The 19,229-nt window shown below is 42.0% G+C and overlaps 1 protein-coding gene across 7 annotated transcripts in view; it reads right to left on the minus strand.

The window, feature by feature from the left end:
* Positions 1 to 875: 875 nt before the first annotated feature.
* Positions 876 to 19,229, minus strand: part of atp8a1 (ATPase phospholipid transporting 8A1) — a 111,138-nt gene continuing 92,784 nt past the window's right edge. For 4 of the 7 annotated variants that reach the window (XM_085245139.1, XM_085245117.1, XM_085245152.1 and 1 more), the window contains 4 exons: positions 9,550 to 9,638; positions 9,090 to 9,182; positions 7,044 to 7,135; positions 876 to 3,338 (listed from right to left, as the gene is read on the minus strand). In XM_085245139.1, coding sequence (XP_085101265.1) covers positions 3,241 to 3,338; positions 7,044 to 7,135; positions 9,090 to 9,182; positions 9,550 to 9,638 — 372 coding nt within the window. In that variant the 3' untranslated portion in view covers positions 876 to 3,240. Of the gene's footprint in view, positions 3,339 to 5,919; positions 7,136 to 9,089; positions 9,183 to 9,549; positions 9,639 to 19,229 lie in introns of all 7 variants that reach the window. The other 3 variants (XM_085245147.1, XR_014888314.1, XR_014888313.1) reach the window with 3 other exon arrangements.

The raw sequence follows: 19,229 nt of genomic DNA on the forward strand, positions 1-19,229 counted from the left end.
CTCCAGTCGGCAGCATCCCAACCCACCTGCTACTCAAACCTATTTGAGAAAACTGGCTTTCAGTCGTGTAAACTGAGGGGTTACCCTCCAGTATAAGATACATAAAGACCATTTTAAACAATGAAACATGTAAAGTCACTCTAGTAGAGTCTAGTAGAGTCTAGTAGAGTCCTGGTGTCGATAGCAGTTGTACAGAAAATGTAGAAAAAAGCAGCTGCTCAAAAAACCCTCTTCTGAATGTAATAAAATCACACTTGCTCCCACCACCAGTAACCACAGGTGTCACCTCACCAACCAACAGCAAAAGCTTGCACTCTCCAGCTTGAAAAAATAATTATAGTTCAGACGTACCCGGTATTTATTTCATTACCTAATCTCCCCACACTAATGTTTTATTTATTTGTTTGTTTTTCAGTCCGTAAAATATCTGCAAATAGCAAAGCAGTCACAGAAATGAAGGCTTAGGCCGGCGTCTTACAACGCTTCCAATGATCATCGTGCAAAAATGCAACGATATCCTGTTACAGTTTACAATAATAAACCCACATTTAGAAGCTGTAACCAGAGAATTGTTAGTGTTTATGTATAAAAAAATGTTCTGTCAATCAACTAATGAAGGGAGGTTTTTGGACCTTGATTATAACAATAAGAATTTGAAAAGCCAAACAGGACTTAGCCTGTGTGGGATCACACGAGAAGTTCGAGTAAACCCCGCAATCATAACAAATGAGAAGTCTATTGATATAATTTGTTTGTCGTGCTCGCAGGCCGATGGCCGTCCCTCCTTTTCCTGTTTGGATTTTCTCTCCAGTTTGTCGCCACACACGCTGATTACAAATTTGCAAATAACACAAAAGCAATAACAGACTTCCACATTGTTCGTCAGTGATTGTAAAGTTTATTTCAGTAGTCCTTCGTGGCAGTAAAGACAACACTTATAAGTTTGCAGTCCCAACATGCAGAACAATCATCGACCAAAAAGACAGAAAGGAAACGAATCATCGAAAAGAAAAGTTAGAAGGTGCGCCTTTTTTGTTTCCGCTTTTGTAAAGTGATCAACACTTGAGGGAGAAGTAAAGTAGTACGGTTAACACTTCGGAGAACAGTTTTTGTTTTCCATTCATGCAGCCCACGACCTTCACAGACAACGACGTGTGTTTTATGTTTTCTGGGAAGAAAAGAAAGAGAAGAAAGCAAAAGTCCAAACCTTCCACAACGACGACAACCACATTCTGCTGTTTGGAAAGTTTCTGACAAGATGACAGCCGATTAAGTTTTCACGCCAAAGACCAGCAGAGAAAAATAATCAGAAACACAAAACACAAATGAGCTTTCCTGTAAAGCAGGAGGTACACTGCGTGGAAAAAAGGTCACAAACGTGTACACTCAAGAGAAATCTACACCGAAACCAGAAAATACCAGATATCCACAACTGGAAAGGTACATCGAGTGCATTGTGCAAACATCTGTCGAAGCGAGCGGTGCGTCAGAAACTCTCACAGTCGAGGTCGAGCGTTTCACCGCGAACACCCGCACGCCGGCAGCCTCGCGTTCCCATACAGGCCATGCATCGGCACACGTTAGTACACCATAGCTATACCTGGAGTCGTGCAGACGGACAACTTGAGCAAGCATCACTACACACGCGCGCACACACAAATATACAATAAAAGAAACACACCAGGAGGACTGAGGTGCCAGAAACCTCCCAGTCTTTCATAGAGGACACAGACATGCAGTGCATACACAGAAATTATCCACAGTAGAGGTACACACACACACGCACCCACACACACTCGTACGGCACATGCACATGCAAGCAAAAAACCGACACACACGTATACACACACTCGCACCATCAGAAATCTGATCTCCCATAGGGAGAAGAAAGCAATCACACAGACATTAGTCAATTATAAATAAATCAAGCTGTAACAATATTAATATTAATAATAACAAGACATTTAAGAAAGCTCGGTTTCCTCGTCACGTCTAATCTATCCCGCAGTTCATCCGAGGAAGAAAAAACGAAACGTTACAGACGATTCATTACAAAGCCGGTCGATGCAAAATTCATACGTCTCCAATATAAAAATACAAATCCACAAAATAACTATAGAGACAGAGCAGTTTTGATACTGTCGTGGAGTTTCCTGGCTAATCTCTCTCTCTCCCTTAAGCTAATGGCACTTATGTTAGAGGGATAAAATCTCCATTTGAAGGGAACCACTGCTGCCACTGTAAGCTTCAACGAAAAACCCATCAGAGAGCCTCCTCCTCACCTCTGCAGGAACAAATCTGTAGTTTTCACATTGTAGGAGTGCAATTCTGTGGTGGGGAGACAGTAGGTGTGTGTGCGGCGCACTGGTCTAAGCGATCTGTTTCTTCTAAGAGGGAACAGTTTGACGTAGGCACCGTTGTGATTGTTGAAACGGGAGCGGATGCGTGGAATGCAATTTTAAGTCGAGAGCAATACGTCTGCTGCGAAAACGGTGGACACAGGACTACGGTAGGTTGCAGGAGGCAACTTCTTCAGAAAAAACATAAATAAATGAAGAGGCAAGAACGAGGCACAGTATCTACATGTGTATAAAATGCATTTGAAAAGAAACCGACGGAAAGAAAAGGCATAATAAAATGTAAGGCTTCACACAACAGATGCTTCCTCGAGTGCAAAAACAAAACGAACATGTCCAAACATCTGCTGTGATGTGGTCTGTGTCGCGCTGGACACACACAGGAGTTTAATTACATTTGCTTTAAGGTTTTTTCTCAGATTCACTAGTACTTGGACGATTGTATATACGACTGCTCCTTGGCAATCTTTCACGAGTGCAAAAGCGTCTGAAACCAATCGCTGTCCGGTGTTTGATTTCGATTTACTAAAAGGATTTTTAGGCTTTTGGCTCAAATCAACAGAAAGGAGACAAACGAACAGTGAAGAACTTCAGACCACAGACTGCTAAGAAAGCACAGTGCTCGTATCATGTCTGCGCGACACACAACTACAGCTGACAGTGAACGTGACTTGTTTTGTTCCTTGTTTTTTTCTTTTAAATCCCTTTTTTCCAAAGACGACACAATGTCCCTTTCTTCTGTCTCTTTCCAAACCCCCCTTCCCCTCAGCGCCGGAGGCACACGCACACACCACCGCTTCTCCCCGTTAAGCTTCAAATATCGCCACTGGAAACGGCCGCCGTGGCTCCGAGCAGGCCGGCCGTGAACAAGAAGGCCGACGCCTCACCACGTGTTGGTCCTCTGCTTGGTGGTGTCGTACGCTCTGATGACCTCGGACTGAGACACCACTCCGTTCTCATCTTGAGAGAAGGCGTAGCCATCTGTGAACATAATGAATAAAATTCAAACAAAGGCTGTACAGATCAGTAATTCATTGAATTAAAACATATATATACATAAAAAAAACACACATATGAGACACATGAATCAACAAACAAAATCTAAAGTCTTAAAATTTGGGAAATATGCTTATGGTTGCTTTCTTGCTGAAAATCAGTACAGGCCTCACGTCTGCATCGTTAGCTCGGCTACAACCAATATAGACTTAAAGTGATGTTAGATCCTGATGAAGACGCTGGCTTTTATCAATCTGATAACCAAACAAAAAGAAAATCATCTCTCCTGCCCCGTGGAACATACAAGCACACACACCTAGAAACTACTTGGTGTAACCTGACAACCACAGACTTCAAGGCAAAATGGTTTTTCCCTGACTGGTTGGCAAGTGGTTGCTAGAAGGTATTGGCAGTTGCTAAGGGAAACTGTTTGCAAAGAGATATACAGCCCAAAATGGAAAACTTCCTTGTGTTTGCTTTGATTGCTAACAGTTTGTCCCAGGTCCTGTCAGCTTGTATGGAAGACCCTGCTTTCTCTGCAATCACGTGCCAACTACTCAATCAACTTCCAGCTGGTAATGAAACTTGAAAAATGCAGATAAAGGTGACCCCTGCAATCTGTTCCAACCTGTGTTTGCCACAGGTTGGAACACTGGTCTCTGTGTGACCAAGGCCCAACGACATGACATCTGACCTGTCTGCCAGGCAAGCTTTGGATCCTGTTTGCAGTCTTTATGCTGAGTTAAGAAGCTTCTGGCTGTAGCCAGCTCCAATTTGAGCTTCTCTCACATTAGAGTCACTGTGGTAAATATCTGTTTAGATTTCTGCAAGGCACGATAAACAGTTTCTAAGTTGTTTCCTACGTTGTGACCAGGAACCTCTGGAAACCTCCAGGGCTGAAAATGAAGTCAGCTGCTGTTCTAAACTCAAAAGCGAATCATTCCTCTTTAAACGGCCCAAATTTATAGCCTGTTAACAGGAAAGTATTCACAGAGCTCCACTTTTTCCACATTTTGTCACATCATTCCAAAAAAGGATCATTTTCACCTCAAAATTCTACACGCAATCCAAAACGATGCAGTGAAATAAAGTTTGCCCGAAATTCTTGAAATGTTTTTAAGCTAAAAGGCAAAAACGTAACATGTATATAAGCATGCACAGCCTTTGCCATGGCACTCACAGATTACATCAGGTGTATCTTGTTTGCACTGATCATCTCTCAGATGTTTCTACAACTTGACTGAAGACCACCTGTGGTAAATTCAGTTGATTGAACATGATTTGGAAATGCACACGTCTGTCTATAATATATACAATCATAGTGGATAGTCCATATCAGAGCACAAAGCAAGCTATAAAGTCCAAGGAATTGTTTGTACAGCCTAAGACAGGATTGCATTGAGGCTGGGACACTTCCTAGAGCTGGCCCCTCGGCCAATGTGAACGAGCAGAAGGGCTTTAGCCAGACCAATGTGGTTGCTCCGAAAGAGCTCCAGCATTGCTGTGTGGAGAGAAAAGAACCTTCCACAAGAAAAAAACAGAACTCCACCAACCAGGACTTTGCCAAATGATGGACTCTCAGACCATTAGAAGCAAATTCTCTGGTCTGATGAAACAATGATTGAACTCTATGGCCTGAATGCCAAGCGCCATGTCCAGAGGAAACCTGGCACCGCTCATCACCTAGCCAATACCGTCCTTACAGGGAAGCATGGTGGTGGCAGCATCATGCTGTGAGGACCAGTCAGGATTGAGGGGAAGATCAATACAGCAATGTGCAGAGACGTCCTTGATGATAACCTGCTCCAGAGCACTGTGGACCTGGGACTGGGATGAAGGTTCATCTTTCAACCAGACAAAGACCCTGAGCACAAAGCCAAGACTACAATGTGGCTTTGGGACCCCTCTGTGAATGTCTGAGCATCTCTGGATCTCAAAGAAGTTAATAGAGCTTACAAAGTTCTGCAAAAAAGAATGAATCCATCTAAGGTTGTACCATGTCAAAATGTGGAAGCGCTGTGAATACTTTCAGGATGCACTATATATTTTCCACTTTGACATTACACCGGTGCTGGAGGTGAATCTTTAGAGAACTCACCCATCCAGTGAGGTGAGGGTGAAGCACTCTGCTCGGTCTCCTCACCACTAATTGTCCCTAAACTCAAACTTGACCGTGTTTAACGCACTTCTGACAATTTGCCTTTTCAAAAACCAACATAATGACCAAAATGCCAAAATGAAGGCCTCAGTAGGGGACTAGTGGGTGGCGTCACGGTGGTTACGTCCACTGTGCAGCAGCTGGAAATAGTTTACAGATGAATTAAAAAGCACAATGCCTTGATGGTTGTCAGCAACAGGCACCAAGTGAAGAGACAGATATGAGAGCTGCCACAAGCTTCAAATAAGCACATTTCCCACAACATCAGACTTAAAATTAATCACGTGACAAAAAGGAAACACAGGATGAGAGTTTACATCTCCCCCAAAAGTTTTATCCTCTGCGTAAAAGCAGCACTGTGCTAAACTCTCCTACAGGATCTCCTCTGACCTCTGACCCCTGACTCACCTTCAGGTGTCAAATGACCCGCTCAGTACCTGGAGGCCAGCGGGAAAGTTCAAAGGAACCCGCTGTGACGAGTGCATAGTGGGGTGGGGGAGGAATAACATTTCATCATTTCATCGTTATCTCATTCTACTGAGCTACTGAGGACACACGAAGGCACACGAGGGGCGGGACAGGAAGTACACAACGAAAAGGAAGAAGAGCGGTGTCTATCGGGAAGCTACGGAGGGGCAGGAGGTGTAAACAGGGCGAGGTTTGATTAATGAATTTAAAAAGGTATCACACAACAACGGTCTCATCCCCACCTATGAGACAAACAAAAAACAAACTGATCAGACAAAAGACAGAAAAGAACAAAACACAAACCCACACTTAGAGAGTCACTGCAAATCTGCCACACCAGTTTCTGCTACTTTTTCATTATCATCCGTTTTCTGCCTCTTATCCGGCTTTTCCAATACCTTAAAATTTCAAAATTGTTAATAAATCTTAAGCACCACGTAAACAGGCTTTTTGTGGGTCGGTAAGACGGTGTGATGAATTTTCACCGTCATTACCACCTGATATTTGGATAATTCAGGCATGTGGATTCAGTCTTGAAGCACACGGGCTTCAAGGTCAACGTCAGCTGAGTTTACTTCTATAGATATGTTAATGTTGACTTACTGTTCATGTCCAGCATAAGAGAAACAAATACACTGAACTGAAGCCATGAATCTGTAAATTAATAGCAGACTAACAGCCAATTTTAAATGGCAACTTCACTAATAGCTTTTCAGATGATTGAAAAAAGAAGTGACATTTAATATTATGCGCAGTTCAACTCAACTGGAAAACAAGTTTAATTCAAGACATTGGGAACGTTGGGGCCATTTGCAGGCACGATTACTGATCTGCACCTGGTTACACTACATGTGAAAAGAAGTGGAAAGAGCAGAGTGTTGCTGTGTCCCAATGGATGAAAGAGAAGACACTCTGGAGATGTAGCATGTGTCAGAGGAGGAATTACGAACTGTGATCTGTCCTACCTGACAGAGAACATATTTGGGAGGAAATAAATCTAAGCTAGCTCGAGTAAGGATGAGAAAGAACGAAGCAAAGAAAGAAAAGGTTTGAGGGTAACTTACGGAGCAGGTTCTGCTGCATGGAGTCAGACCGGTACAGACTCACTGTGCTCTTCTTGAAGACGTTCTTCAGGAGCTGGGCTCTCTCTGTCAAACTACACACACACAGAGCAATATTCAGTGTGTTAGCAGCCTGCTGAGCACCACAGGCAGATTTAATGACCCATACATCAAGGCTGTCCAAGCCCCTCCAGAGTGCAGGGACCTGCCAACTGCTATACCTGCTGGTACAAACACCATGTAGGGAAACATTGCTGTGCAGACGCAGAAGAACAAAGCGATTTTGTGAGAGGAATATCTGAAGCAGCAGCTTGGCCAAAAGGCATTCCTGTACAGCTAACAAATGTTTGCAACAACAGATGTCTGCGTGTGCACGCACGTGGCTGCCTACAAGCATTACGTGCAAAAGTTCATTTATATATTTGAGCGGTTATCACTATACGTTTGCTTCTGTACGCATCCGGACGTGTGTGTGTGTCTGCAGCCTGCTGGGTCTGGGATAGCGTCCAGGCAGGAGGATCGCTTTCAGTCAGCCACAGATCTCACACTGATCTGCTCTGTGTTGCTGGCTGCTGCCGGACTCAGGCCCCAGAGAGAGCAGAGCGGACCTGCTTCAGCTGATACAAAATATAATGTATGGCTTTAATATAGCAGGACCGTTGTTCGAAAATGAGACATTCAGTATTTGGGAGGGGGAGAAAAAAAACCAAAACCAAAAACGAGACAATGACACGATTACTGACATTACAGTCAAACTCCCGCAATTTAGCAGCAATTTGAAGATTTCTTTCCTTCACACAGGAATACTGCTGGCAGCAGAACCGGGGTATTAACAGCATTTTGAGGGATTTGGGAGGACAGAGATGACTCTTCCTCCTGGATAATCTTCAAAATTCTGGGGAATGGTTCACATTTTGTGAAAAGAGCAATAATAGCCGAGGCATTAACTATGTAGTCTCGATAGCGTTGGGAGATATGACAGCCCGAGACAACATAAATTCGTCATTTTGCCGTTCTGTTAATCTGAGCCATGTGAGTAACACTACAAATCAATAAAGAGTGCTTTAACCCAGGATTTGATTTCATAGGAGTTGCATCGATGTTACAAAGACTACCAATCTGTCATTTATATATGATAGATGAGCTAAAACAAAGGCTGTTATCTGGTTGTTTTATCCACTAATAAAGAAAGACTAATCGCTTATATCAAAACAAAGTTGCAAATTTGATGACAGAACGTTTCATACATATTCCTGCTTGCAATGTTTAATCGCCGGAATGCAAAATTTGCTGCCAATTTTCTTTCACGGCATAAATAACATAAGGTATTGTGTTGCACAAAAGCAACAATGCAAAGATGCAGTTGTTGATGATCCAAAGTGCAAAGTATTTTACCTTCTTGAACGCTCTGTACTCACTCAACAAAACAAATAAAGTCATTTTAGGACAGAAATTTTGGTTTTTGGCACTTGAAGGAATTGTTGTTTTCACGTCATATGGTATTGATCGGAGAAGCAACTGACTTCGGCTAGTGCCGGGCATTCATTTTACTTGGTTTTAGGCACTTCTGTGTTATCACTTGCCAAAATCTGACATTGCCAGTGAGAATTACAACCTGACAATTACGAGTGTCATTATTTAGATAATTTGATAAATGTTCTCGGATGTCTAATGACTCCAAGACTACAAGGTACAAAGAAAGATATAAAAACAAATCAAAAACAAGTGCTGCTGAGCACTTTATTTATCTCGAGCAAAGACTGTAAATCTTCCTCACCTACATGTGTGGTACATGCACAGTAAAGAGAATGATAATGCACAATTTATTCGCTTCACATACAAACACAAACAAACACTTTTCTAGAGAAAAAGATTTTTTTTAACTATTATAATATTACACAGATTTTATCACCTTTTCTCACTGCTTAATGTTTTTGTAGGGACATAAATTTTCATCTACTTTTTATTAAACATAAATTTGATCTACTTTCAGACAAAATCCTGCTGTAAAGGCAAGAGTGGAGGAGCGGTAATGTGGTGTAACAGTACCTCTTTCCATGCACTACTGCTCCAGGGTCTTTAGATAGCGCCTCCAGCTCCTGCACCTCATCCACCAGGGTCTTAAAGAACGCCTTCTTCACACTGTAAATGAAACAAAGGTTTGTAAAACCAGAATCATACAGCAGATGTCTGAACACGACTGAACCTCCACAGGCTGATATTTAAAACCAGTTCGACCAATTCAAGCTGGTCGGAGTGAATCAGAAAATATAAAAACCCTGACATTACAAATTGCTCCTGACACCTCGAATCTGCAACAGGCTGATGTCAACCAGACCAGAAATGCAATATTTCGACTTGCAGAATGGAAACGCTAGAAACGTTTGGAAGTCTGGACAAAAACTTGGGCGGGAATTGCTTCAGGAGATATGAGAGATTCTGCAGGAATTTCCTGAACTGGATGTGCATTAGAGCGATGATGAGCGAGGAGAGCGGGGAGAAGACTCACACTTTGTAGGCCACGTCGAAAATCAGCGAGGTGACTGGGATGAAGAACAGGCCCATCCAGAAGACCCCTGAATTGAACATCATGTCCGCCTGCCCCACACACACACACACACACACACACACACACACACACACACACACACACACACACACACACACACACACACACACACACACACAATAGAAATCAGATCAGATAGAAACACAAGAGCTCCACAACCACTACCATCCTCTACAGCGCCACATATCCAAACACATACATAACAACAGCAGCGGTTTTATTGTGGAAACAGAGAGAAGATGGGTCTAAATAACCGACTCAGTGTGGGTTAATCCTCCATGACTAAATGATACCATGTTTTTGTTTGCATCCCCCTCCACAGGGCGGAGGAAGTACCTGTGATCTATTTAGACAGCGGTATCTCTTTCAAAGGAAAACAGCTCAGATGTGAGCCGTGCTGAGAGCTCCCGTCGGTGCGTCAGCGCAGACACAGAAACGCCTTCTGCGGTGCGTCGACTGCAGCAGCCACTCAATCTAAGTGAGTGTTGATGAAGTGTAATGTATGTAATTATGTGAGTTCAGGTTTAATGTTGGCAGTTTATCACTCCAGAAAACCAAAAGCAGTTAAAGATGTCTTGTTCAGCGGCTTTAAATGGGTTACCGAAAGCTAGTTTATAATGTTTGGCTCATTTCTTATGTTTTCTTGTACAGCTGCACGAACAGTCGTTGTTATTGTAGAATAATTTGCAAATAGTTGTCTTGATTAACTGTTTGGCCTTAATGTCAGACAATTATGTGAAATCCCCATTACATGCAAAAAAAAAAAAAAAAAGGTTCATTGTCTCCAACAGATCATAAATTTTGAGTTGAATAAAAGTTCAGACAGAAATCATTCCCTCCGTTTTCACATAAATCCTTCAAATGATATTTAAACACAGTAAGTTAGAAATGTTCATGTTTGAGTAATGGGGTTACTTTCTGTGTCCAGGGTGCCGGGAAGGCAGTGGGTCGTTCTGGTGGGGGCAACAACCTTTAAGCTATGAGTGTGAGGATGATGTTTGCTTTGGCCCACTGCAGTGAGACTATCTGTCATTACATGTCAAACTGCAAAACTGGCGGTCCTTGCATTGTAATGCGCCGCTTGTTTAAACTGCTAAGGCCCCCTCGACAGTGTCCTTCCTGTAACATGACACAGACATGGCCCTAAGGATGCACAGGCACGCACACACATACACACACATACACACCGATCAGTGTCAGAACTATCAAAGCGCTCAGGTTTGCTCAAATGAGCTAATCTGTTCGCCATTACCTGCAAATTGACTTTGATGTCTGACAAAACACCGGGGGAGAGGAAACCCCAAATGACAGGAAATCAAAAATGTTTTTTCCCCTACAGTGTGAGATGGGACACGGATGAATAGAGCTTTTCTGTGTCACCTGGAGGCTGAAAATGCACAAGATGAGGGAAAATTGCTGTGAAGCACGAGATATTTTCACATCAATTTTGAAATTACGCACCCCGGTGGAAACATTTACTGTTTTTTTGTGTTAAGTCAGTTTAATTATTTTTGTTTTCATCCGCTGTATCGTGCCTTTTGATGGGGGTGTTTAAGCTGTCCTGAGACGTATCAAAGAGTTTAGAAAAATAAACCTTTTAGTCGTTCTCAAACCGAACAATATTTATACTTCTCCGTATTTAAATCTGAGCAATGTAAACACACAAAGGCCTGATGCTTCCAATCTCAAGTTTACCCTAAAATTCAATTATTCTGATGATGACATTTGATATAATAATTTCTACTGCATGCTGAGAAAGCAACATAGCAATGCCAGACGTAAACAAACAGCATTAATCATTCTCAGTTTGTTATTTTTGCACCAAATTTTAAAAATCCAAACAGATCTGACCAGTTGCAAACAACAAATGTTTGCCTTCAGGCATCTGGAAAGGCTCCAATACTACAAGCGGGGCCATCAGAGTTGGTAGATGCTAGCAATGTCTCATTCCAGGGGCCCCCTGGGAGCTGGACAGGGTGAGAGAGGTCCGGGGAGCAGGGCTGTATTTTTAGGACAAACCAATAAACTTGTCTGGCTGGACAGACAGTAGTGTCTGCTGGCATGGAAGGGTGTGTTTTGACAGGCATTGACCCCCTCGTGGCCACACACCCACACACAGACAGACTAGACACACAGAAGCAATCACACACACACATATGTTGACACACACAAAATGCTGAGCAGTGCAAACACTGCTGTTATTTACTTTGAGCCACACTGTGTCAAACTTGGTTTGAGGTATTCAGCCTTATATGATAAATATGCAGTGAATCATATGCTACATGGCACGTTTGCATTTCCTCTGCTCTTTCTTTTTAGGTTATGTCCTTGTGGTCCAGTCATGGTAATAGACAGAGGGCAATCATACAACAGGGTGTCTGCTGAAACAGCACAACAACAATATATTTTGCATGTTTTACCTCTAGTCCATGAAATCTGTTTTGGTTTCAGCAACGGCGCCAGTGTTGGGTTGATAAATTCATGCTACATTTCCTAATAATGGGTTAGAAATTGGTTGGTTGTTGCGATGAGATGGTCATCCTAACTCATCCTTCTCACACTGTCAAAGTGTGGTGCCCACCCCCTAGGGGGGGCGTAGAGCCATTGCAGGGGGGGCGCGGTATGAAGAGGGGAAAAAAGAAACCGCTTGGACACTGCTAGCACGGGGCGCCCACACAAACGCAAAGCAGGAGATGAAGCATCACTGAATATGTTTCCAACCCAACTTCACTCTAAGACAAAGACTAGAAAATACGGTGAAGCAAATCTGCCCTTTGGCTTCACCTGCACAGTTGCTGAGGTAGGTCTCCCTGCAGGATTGGTTTCCCCTGCATCAGGAGCAGCGCTGGGCTGTTCAAATCACAGACAAACAGGATCCCAGATTCGTGATTTTTACTTTACAAACACTTGTTGTAATGACTAACTGCTCCTGACATGTTGGAGATGTTTGCTCTTTATACAGTAAAGTTGCAGCAGGATACAAATAACATCAGGCTGATCCTGCCACGATTTGTTCCTCCTGTTCAAATCACGGACTAACAGGATCCCACAGCTGTTTATGTTTTTGAACCCATTTTGCACAGAGAGGCGTTTTTGAAAAATGTATTGATAACAGTGTTGAATATTATTACACAGGAAAAAACAACTACATGTAAAATAATCACACCATGACGCCTCTGCCTTTGTAAACAGAGGGACAGTAACTGTGTGTAAAACCTGCAGACAGTCAGGTTAACAGTATTTCGTCTCTATCTTTTCTATCTTTTCTATCTATCTATCTATATATATATATATATATATATATATATATATATATATATATATATATATATATATATATATATATATATATATATATATATATATATATATATATATATATATATATATATATATATATATATATATAAGGACTGAAGGGTGTCCTTAAAAGGCAGAGGAGATAAAGCAGCTTGTCTGAGGGGCTTTATTAACCCCCATTACAACATAATTAAGGATTATTTTGGACTGTGCGTCATGCAAAACCAGTGTGATGAATAGTAAAAAGCAGTTAAAAATCTGCCCCCACAAAGCTGATCAGGGGCCAGTGAACAAAATCAGAGCTGTGTCTGCTTATCAAGGTGGAATCTGAATGAAGAGGTTCCAGGAAAAAAAGTAATTTGTGATCTGCAAATCTACCTGGTTTAAATAAAAGTTTAAACATACAGAACATCAAAAAGGTAACTTTATTGAAAGACGTAAATCCTTTAACTTCAGAAAAAAGCTTCAAGGGAAAACTCAAAAGTATTTTAGGATTGTTTTTCCATCAAGACTTGATCCTTGATCCTAGGCATGAGCAGCCAGGTGCTCATGCCTAAGAAAGCCCATAGTCTCAGCAGCTTGAATTATGCTAATACCTGCCATTGTAATGGTAAATGTGAGCTGAGTTTGTCCACTGCTCCACTATTCACTCCACAGGCCCAAGATATGCTCTGGATTCTGCAAACAAGACTGTGAAAAGGCAACTTCATAACACTTAGCAGCTGCATCCAAGAGATGCTAATATTCAGACAGTGGCAGTTTGAGTACACAGAGCTTCTGTGTTTGACGTTTTCTTTTTGCTTTCAGGTAGGCTGAGAGGAGACGGTTAGACTAATATGCTACATCCTGTCTTCGACTTCAGTCTGCATCTATGTTTTTTCCCTCAACTGGCTTGACCGGACACCAATGTGCATGTCGGCTTCAAGGAGAGAAGGGAAATTGAAGATGAAAGTATATATTTGGCCAAGTGTGGTTTCAACCCTCAGCGGCCTTTCTTGTGCAAATACAAAGTTCAGACTTGTTATGGAAGCATAGCTAGCAATCCGATAACAGAAGGGTATGAAACGCAAAAATCGTCCAACAAAGGCAATAACACGGCGAACAGGGAGCCTTAGTAAGACAAGACAAGTCCACTACTTCTACATATGTCATCAGCAGAGACACACACCCACCCAAAAAATGCAGAATATGGAAAACAAACAACTTCCTCTGTTGTATTTTTCATCGACTCCATGTTATTTTTGTGTTGCTTAATAAAGACAGCAGGAAAAGCAGAGAAACATATAACTTATGACTTTTATAAACACAAGTCAGCAGTCTCACAGCCAACTCCACATGTGGCATTAATAAAAACTCTTTACTCTTACTGTACATTTAATTAGGTAATTACACTAAATGTGTGTTGTGGTGCTTGTCAATCTTAGACAAGAACACTCTTCAGTCTTGGAGGAGGATTATAAGAATTAAGGGACAAAGGCAGCCTCAACGATGTGGAATAATATTTCTAATATTTCAAAAAAGTTAAATAGTCAGGAAGATATACCAATTATAGGGCAGGTTTTGGGGGGATTGTGACAATAATTCTAATCCGTGAACAGACTTTGCAGTCAGATCTGATAACCTGCCGTGTTTCTTTGCTCTGTTGTGTGTTTGTTTTGTAAAGAAAAGCTCATTAGGACTTTTATTTCACAGACAAGAGCATTCATCACGGGCAGGACTTTTGGCGCTTGGAGGAAATTTGGCAGTGAACACTCAAATCTTAGATTCCTTTTCAGGTATGCTACAAACAATAATAAACAACTGTAACTGAAAGCTAAATATGACAGATGATGGATTAGCGGTTTCAGACAGGTTTCAGCTTTCGCTGAGGTAGGGTTTTTTCCTCCACCCTATGCTGAAATAAGCAGATATGAGTGATTCCCTGCAAGTTCAAACGCACAAAATACAATGACAGAGTAAAATAAGTTACTGGTACTGTCGTTTATGAAAGCAGTAAGCACTTTTTAAAGCTACTAAAAATAAATAACTGAATTTTTTAGAAAATCCATGTCTGTGTTTTTAATATGACATCCAACCATCCATCCGTCCATTTTCTCCCACTTATCCGATTCACAGCTGTCGAGTCTACCACAGAGACTGCAAACCTATTGCAGAGCTACCACAGAGTAACAGGCAACCACAGGCAAGCATTCACACCTATGGCCAATTTAGAGTCACCAATTTGACCTAAAGTGGATGTGTTTGGTACCCAGAGAGATCCCACACAGACAAGTCCGAAGAAAGTTCCCAATTCAAACCCACGACCTTCTGGCTGGGATGCACGCAGCACGCTGATGCGCATTTTATGGAGCGTAGTTTAGATAAATGACACTGATTCACACTTACTGATAGCTTGAACTCTTGCAGCTCTTCCATTTTCCTCCATTACTGCATTAATATTTTCTGTTTACAAGTTGCTTCACTGCTTCAAAATAGAGCAGATATTTCAGGAGGCGTACTCTGAGGGGGAATAAAGTGGCTAACAGACGACTGAAGACAGGAGCGATGTAGTGGTTTGGTAGAAGAGTTCAACTAACGTTAAACTAAATAAAAGCAGTCCTGAATAAAAATCATTCATAATAGTCACTAAGCTGATCTGTTTCTCTAGAAATTGTTTTCATTCTTGTCCATGTCACACAGGCTGTCACAGAAAGCCCTGTGTATTCCTGGCCTGCTACACATCAACAAACATCTTTGCAAAGCTATTCCTTTTTGAAAAATAAGAGTCTCTGAGCAGAAACTGTGAAGAAGCCGTTGCAGTGTACAATCCATATGCTGATGACAAGCACTCGAGTCTGACTGAGTGATAGATGCTCCGCTGCAGCTTGCAGCAGAAATTGGAAAACAGCAGAGGTGTGAGCAGAGAGCGGGGGACAAAGTGTGCAGGGAGACAGCTGCATTGATAGCACAGGCATGTCAGCAGGCAACAGGTCAGTGCGACAGAGTGTGCATGAGACATCTCCTGAGGTGAGGCTAAGCCGCTTAGTGTGGCAGATTACGCTGCCTGAACAGAATAATCTGACATTTTCTTTTGATATTTGTTTCAGACTTCAGTGAGGTGATCATTTGGGACAAAGCCATTCTCAGGGAGTACCTGTGAAAACCATACGAGCTGTTTCGGGGTGTTTGGACGATTGATTCAGCACCTGCCCGGTCGTACGTCCAAGGAATATTTTGCCTGACATTGATGAATGGGTTCTTGTGAAGCCGAGTGCTGCTTAACATGTTAAAGGTGGTGAGCTGGGTTGTGTGTGAGAGCCGAGGCAGGACTGGAAGGGAGCTCTGGTGTCTGTTATGCTGTAGGCCCTCGGGCAGTTTTTCAGCTGGCAGAGATGGGGTGGGGTGAACAAAAGGAGAAGGCAGGAAAAAGCCGAGAGCATAAAAGAAAGTAGATATAAAGGACAGAGAGCGCTTTTTCTTCTTCTTCTTTTTACCTTCAAGTACACATTAGGGAGGCTATGGTGAAATATGCGGGGCTTCATCAGGGTTGTGAATAATCCTACTCTTCAGAGGCTACAAGGTCTTGGAAGTGGTGCCTGTGTCTCTGACTCCTTCTCGAGTTTCAGAGATGTGTCCCTGTTTGATGATATACTGGCATCCCTGAGTTAGGGCTGGGCATAGAGTTACCCACTACCCAGAGGACACCATTACTGTCTTCAGTCAAGTGCTGCAGGGTACGGATGAAAGCAGCAGGCTTCACAGACAGGGGATAGAATTAAGCTAATATACCTACTCCCTGTGTGTGTGTGTGTGTGTGTGTGTGTGTGTGTGTGTGTGTGTGTGTGTGTGTGTGTGTGTGTGTGTGTGTGTGTGTACGTACTACTGAGTGAGTAGTACACTGAGCCCAGTGAGGGTATAGCAGTCAGCATTTCTGTACATGTGCACCTACTTATGTTATTTACTGTGTTACGCACAAACAAGTACCCAAAACATGTGGAGTTATTGTACGCCAAACATACTGTTGCAGTAGTAAGACCTCTGTCAGATGAGAATACTACATGCAACTAGACGCAACATAGAAATTCTTTCTTCAGTCCAAAGGTTAACAAAGAAAATCTGCCACAGAGATCTTCCTTTCCAAAAGCAAAACCTGCAATCATCTCCCCAACAGAACTGATCAGAGATGAAGGAGATCTGACTCAGAATTGTAGCTCCTACAGGGATTGCGTGACATTTTGGGAAAAATCCTCTGCTTTCTGGCAGAATGTTTGAAGAGAAGATTGATACCATTCTTATATCTCTGTGGTATATATGAATGTACACAAGCCGGAGGTTAATCTGGCCAAATATAGAGACTGGAAGCAGGGGCTATCCAAAAATCACCACTTAACATGCTCCATCTCATTTGTTTGATCTGTACAAAAACCAAAGTGTAAAAATAATATTTTACTGCTTTCATATGTGCAGGATTATTGCTCTGTGAGCCAAAATAACATTAAGCACGCACACTCTGTAAAAAAAAGAGACGTGTTTGGATTTTATACCGATTATGGGCAGGGATAGCTCAGTAGGTAAAGTGGTCGCCCCATGATCGGAAGGTCGGCGGTTCGAATCCACTTAACGGCTACCCTGAGGTACCCCTGAGCAAGGTACCGTCCCTACACACTGCTCCCCGGGCGCCTGCTTAGTGGGCTGCCCACTGCTTCACTGAGTGAATGGGTCAAATGCAGAGAAAAACAAGTAATTTCCCCATGGGGATCAATAAAGTATCCATTATTATTATTATCATTATTATTATTATTAAACAAACAGGACATATCGTGTTAATCAGTGAGCTTTGTAGGTGCTAGTAGGTGGATCCTGTTACTGGCAAACAAAGCTGCAGCCTGCAACCAGTCTTACTGCTAGACTAAGCCAACTGTCTGCTGGCTGTATTATTATATCTAACAGACGTTACTCATTTTCACCATTTAATTAAATGTCAAACTCTTTCCAAAAATAATAATTTACTGAGCAATAATACATGAAAAAAGACCCAATCCTCAATCTGAGAAACAAAAAATAAGGCTGCCGTTTCTGAAGTTCATGGTCATTTACCAAAATATAACTGTGCGCAGATATTTTTCACTTCTATTCAGCTTCACATAAGGCAGTACACTGTAGCTGTTTATTATGAGACAATATGTTCAGAGGATTTTAATCCACTAACTCAGCGTGTCCACATAAAATATACCCGGACTGAGTTTCACAAGCCATTTTCTTCCTTTTATTTCTACATTTCCCTGAACAATCTCAAGCGGTCTGAAATGCCCACAAATAATCAAACAGTGATGAATGTGTTACATTTTACATGTTAGCTGAGGCCTCAGATGCATAAAGTATTCATCTCAAATTGGGCACACAGGACGAATAAAGCTTTGTTTAAGTAATAAAACCCCAAGTTTTTCTTACTTGTCAACAAGACTAAAACCCACTTTTGTTTTTAAGGAACAGTTTCACATTAGGTGAATTGTAGAGGGATCTCTACACAGCACCTCTGCAAAGACAACATTTGTTGTAAGATGTTATTTTCCTCTTTTCTTTGAATGGTTTCCTGCAGTGTTATTGTTACGCAATGAAAAGATGCCTCAGTCTCCTGCCCACAATGTACTGGGAAATTTCACCTGTTTAATAGGTTCCCATTAACCACCTGTGGTGACAGTTACAGTAGTTACATTCACACGTAAATACCGGGTCCTGAAAGGAAAAAAGTAAAGAAAATATTTGAATAATTAAAACTTTTCTGGGCCTTGGTGTAGTCCCTCATTTCTTTCTCTGTCTGACAAAAAGCAATTTTACCTCCTCTGTCTTTAAGACAACTTTCTTCCAAGTTGTTGTCCCACATAAACAGAAGGTTTTAACCGCAGGTGTATCTGCTGAAACCACAGCCAGAGCTCTTTGACATCTTTGATATCCAAGAGCAGAGAAACACTGAATGAAACCTGATGGCTAAAGCAGCCTTAAGCCTTTGTCTCATAGTGATGTTCAATACGAGCATCCAACACGAAAGAAAATGAGTGGAAGGATAATAGGACGGATGTGATTGATGTTCAAGGGGTTGAATGATTGTCGGGTACATTTTTAGGCTATCAGTCACCCGTGTCTCTCTTTGCTTAGCTTCTAGACGGCCTCACTGTTTCAGTTTCACCTGTGGATACTCAGAGCTGAGGGAGAAATTTTAACACAAACACAGGGCAAATTGGCCCAATTAAGTCATTAGGCAACACAAGCCAGAGGTCTGACAGTTTACACTCCTCTGGCTCTACTTACAAAGATCTTTTTTAAGGTTTTCCCACCAGCTC

This window comes from Mchenga conophoros, linkage group LG2, assembly GCF_057382185.1.
Source record: "Mchenga conophoros isolate Kocher_MC1m ecotype Shallow Benthic linkage group LG2, M_conophoros_male_GT1.1, whole genome shotgun sequence".
NCBI lineage: Eukaryota > Metazoa > Chordata > Actinopteri > Cichliformes > Cichlidae > Mchenga > Mchenga conophoros.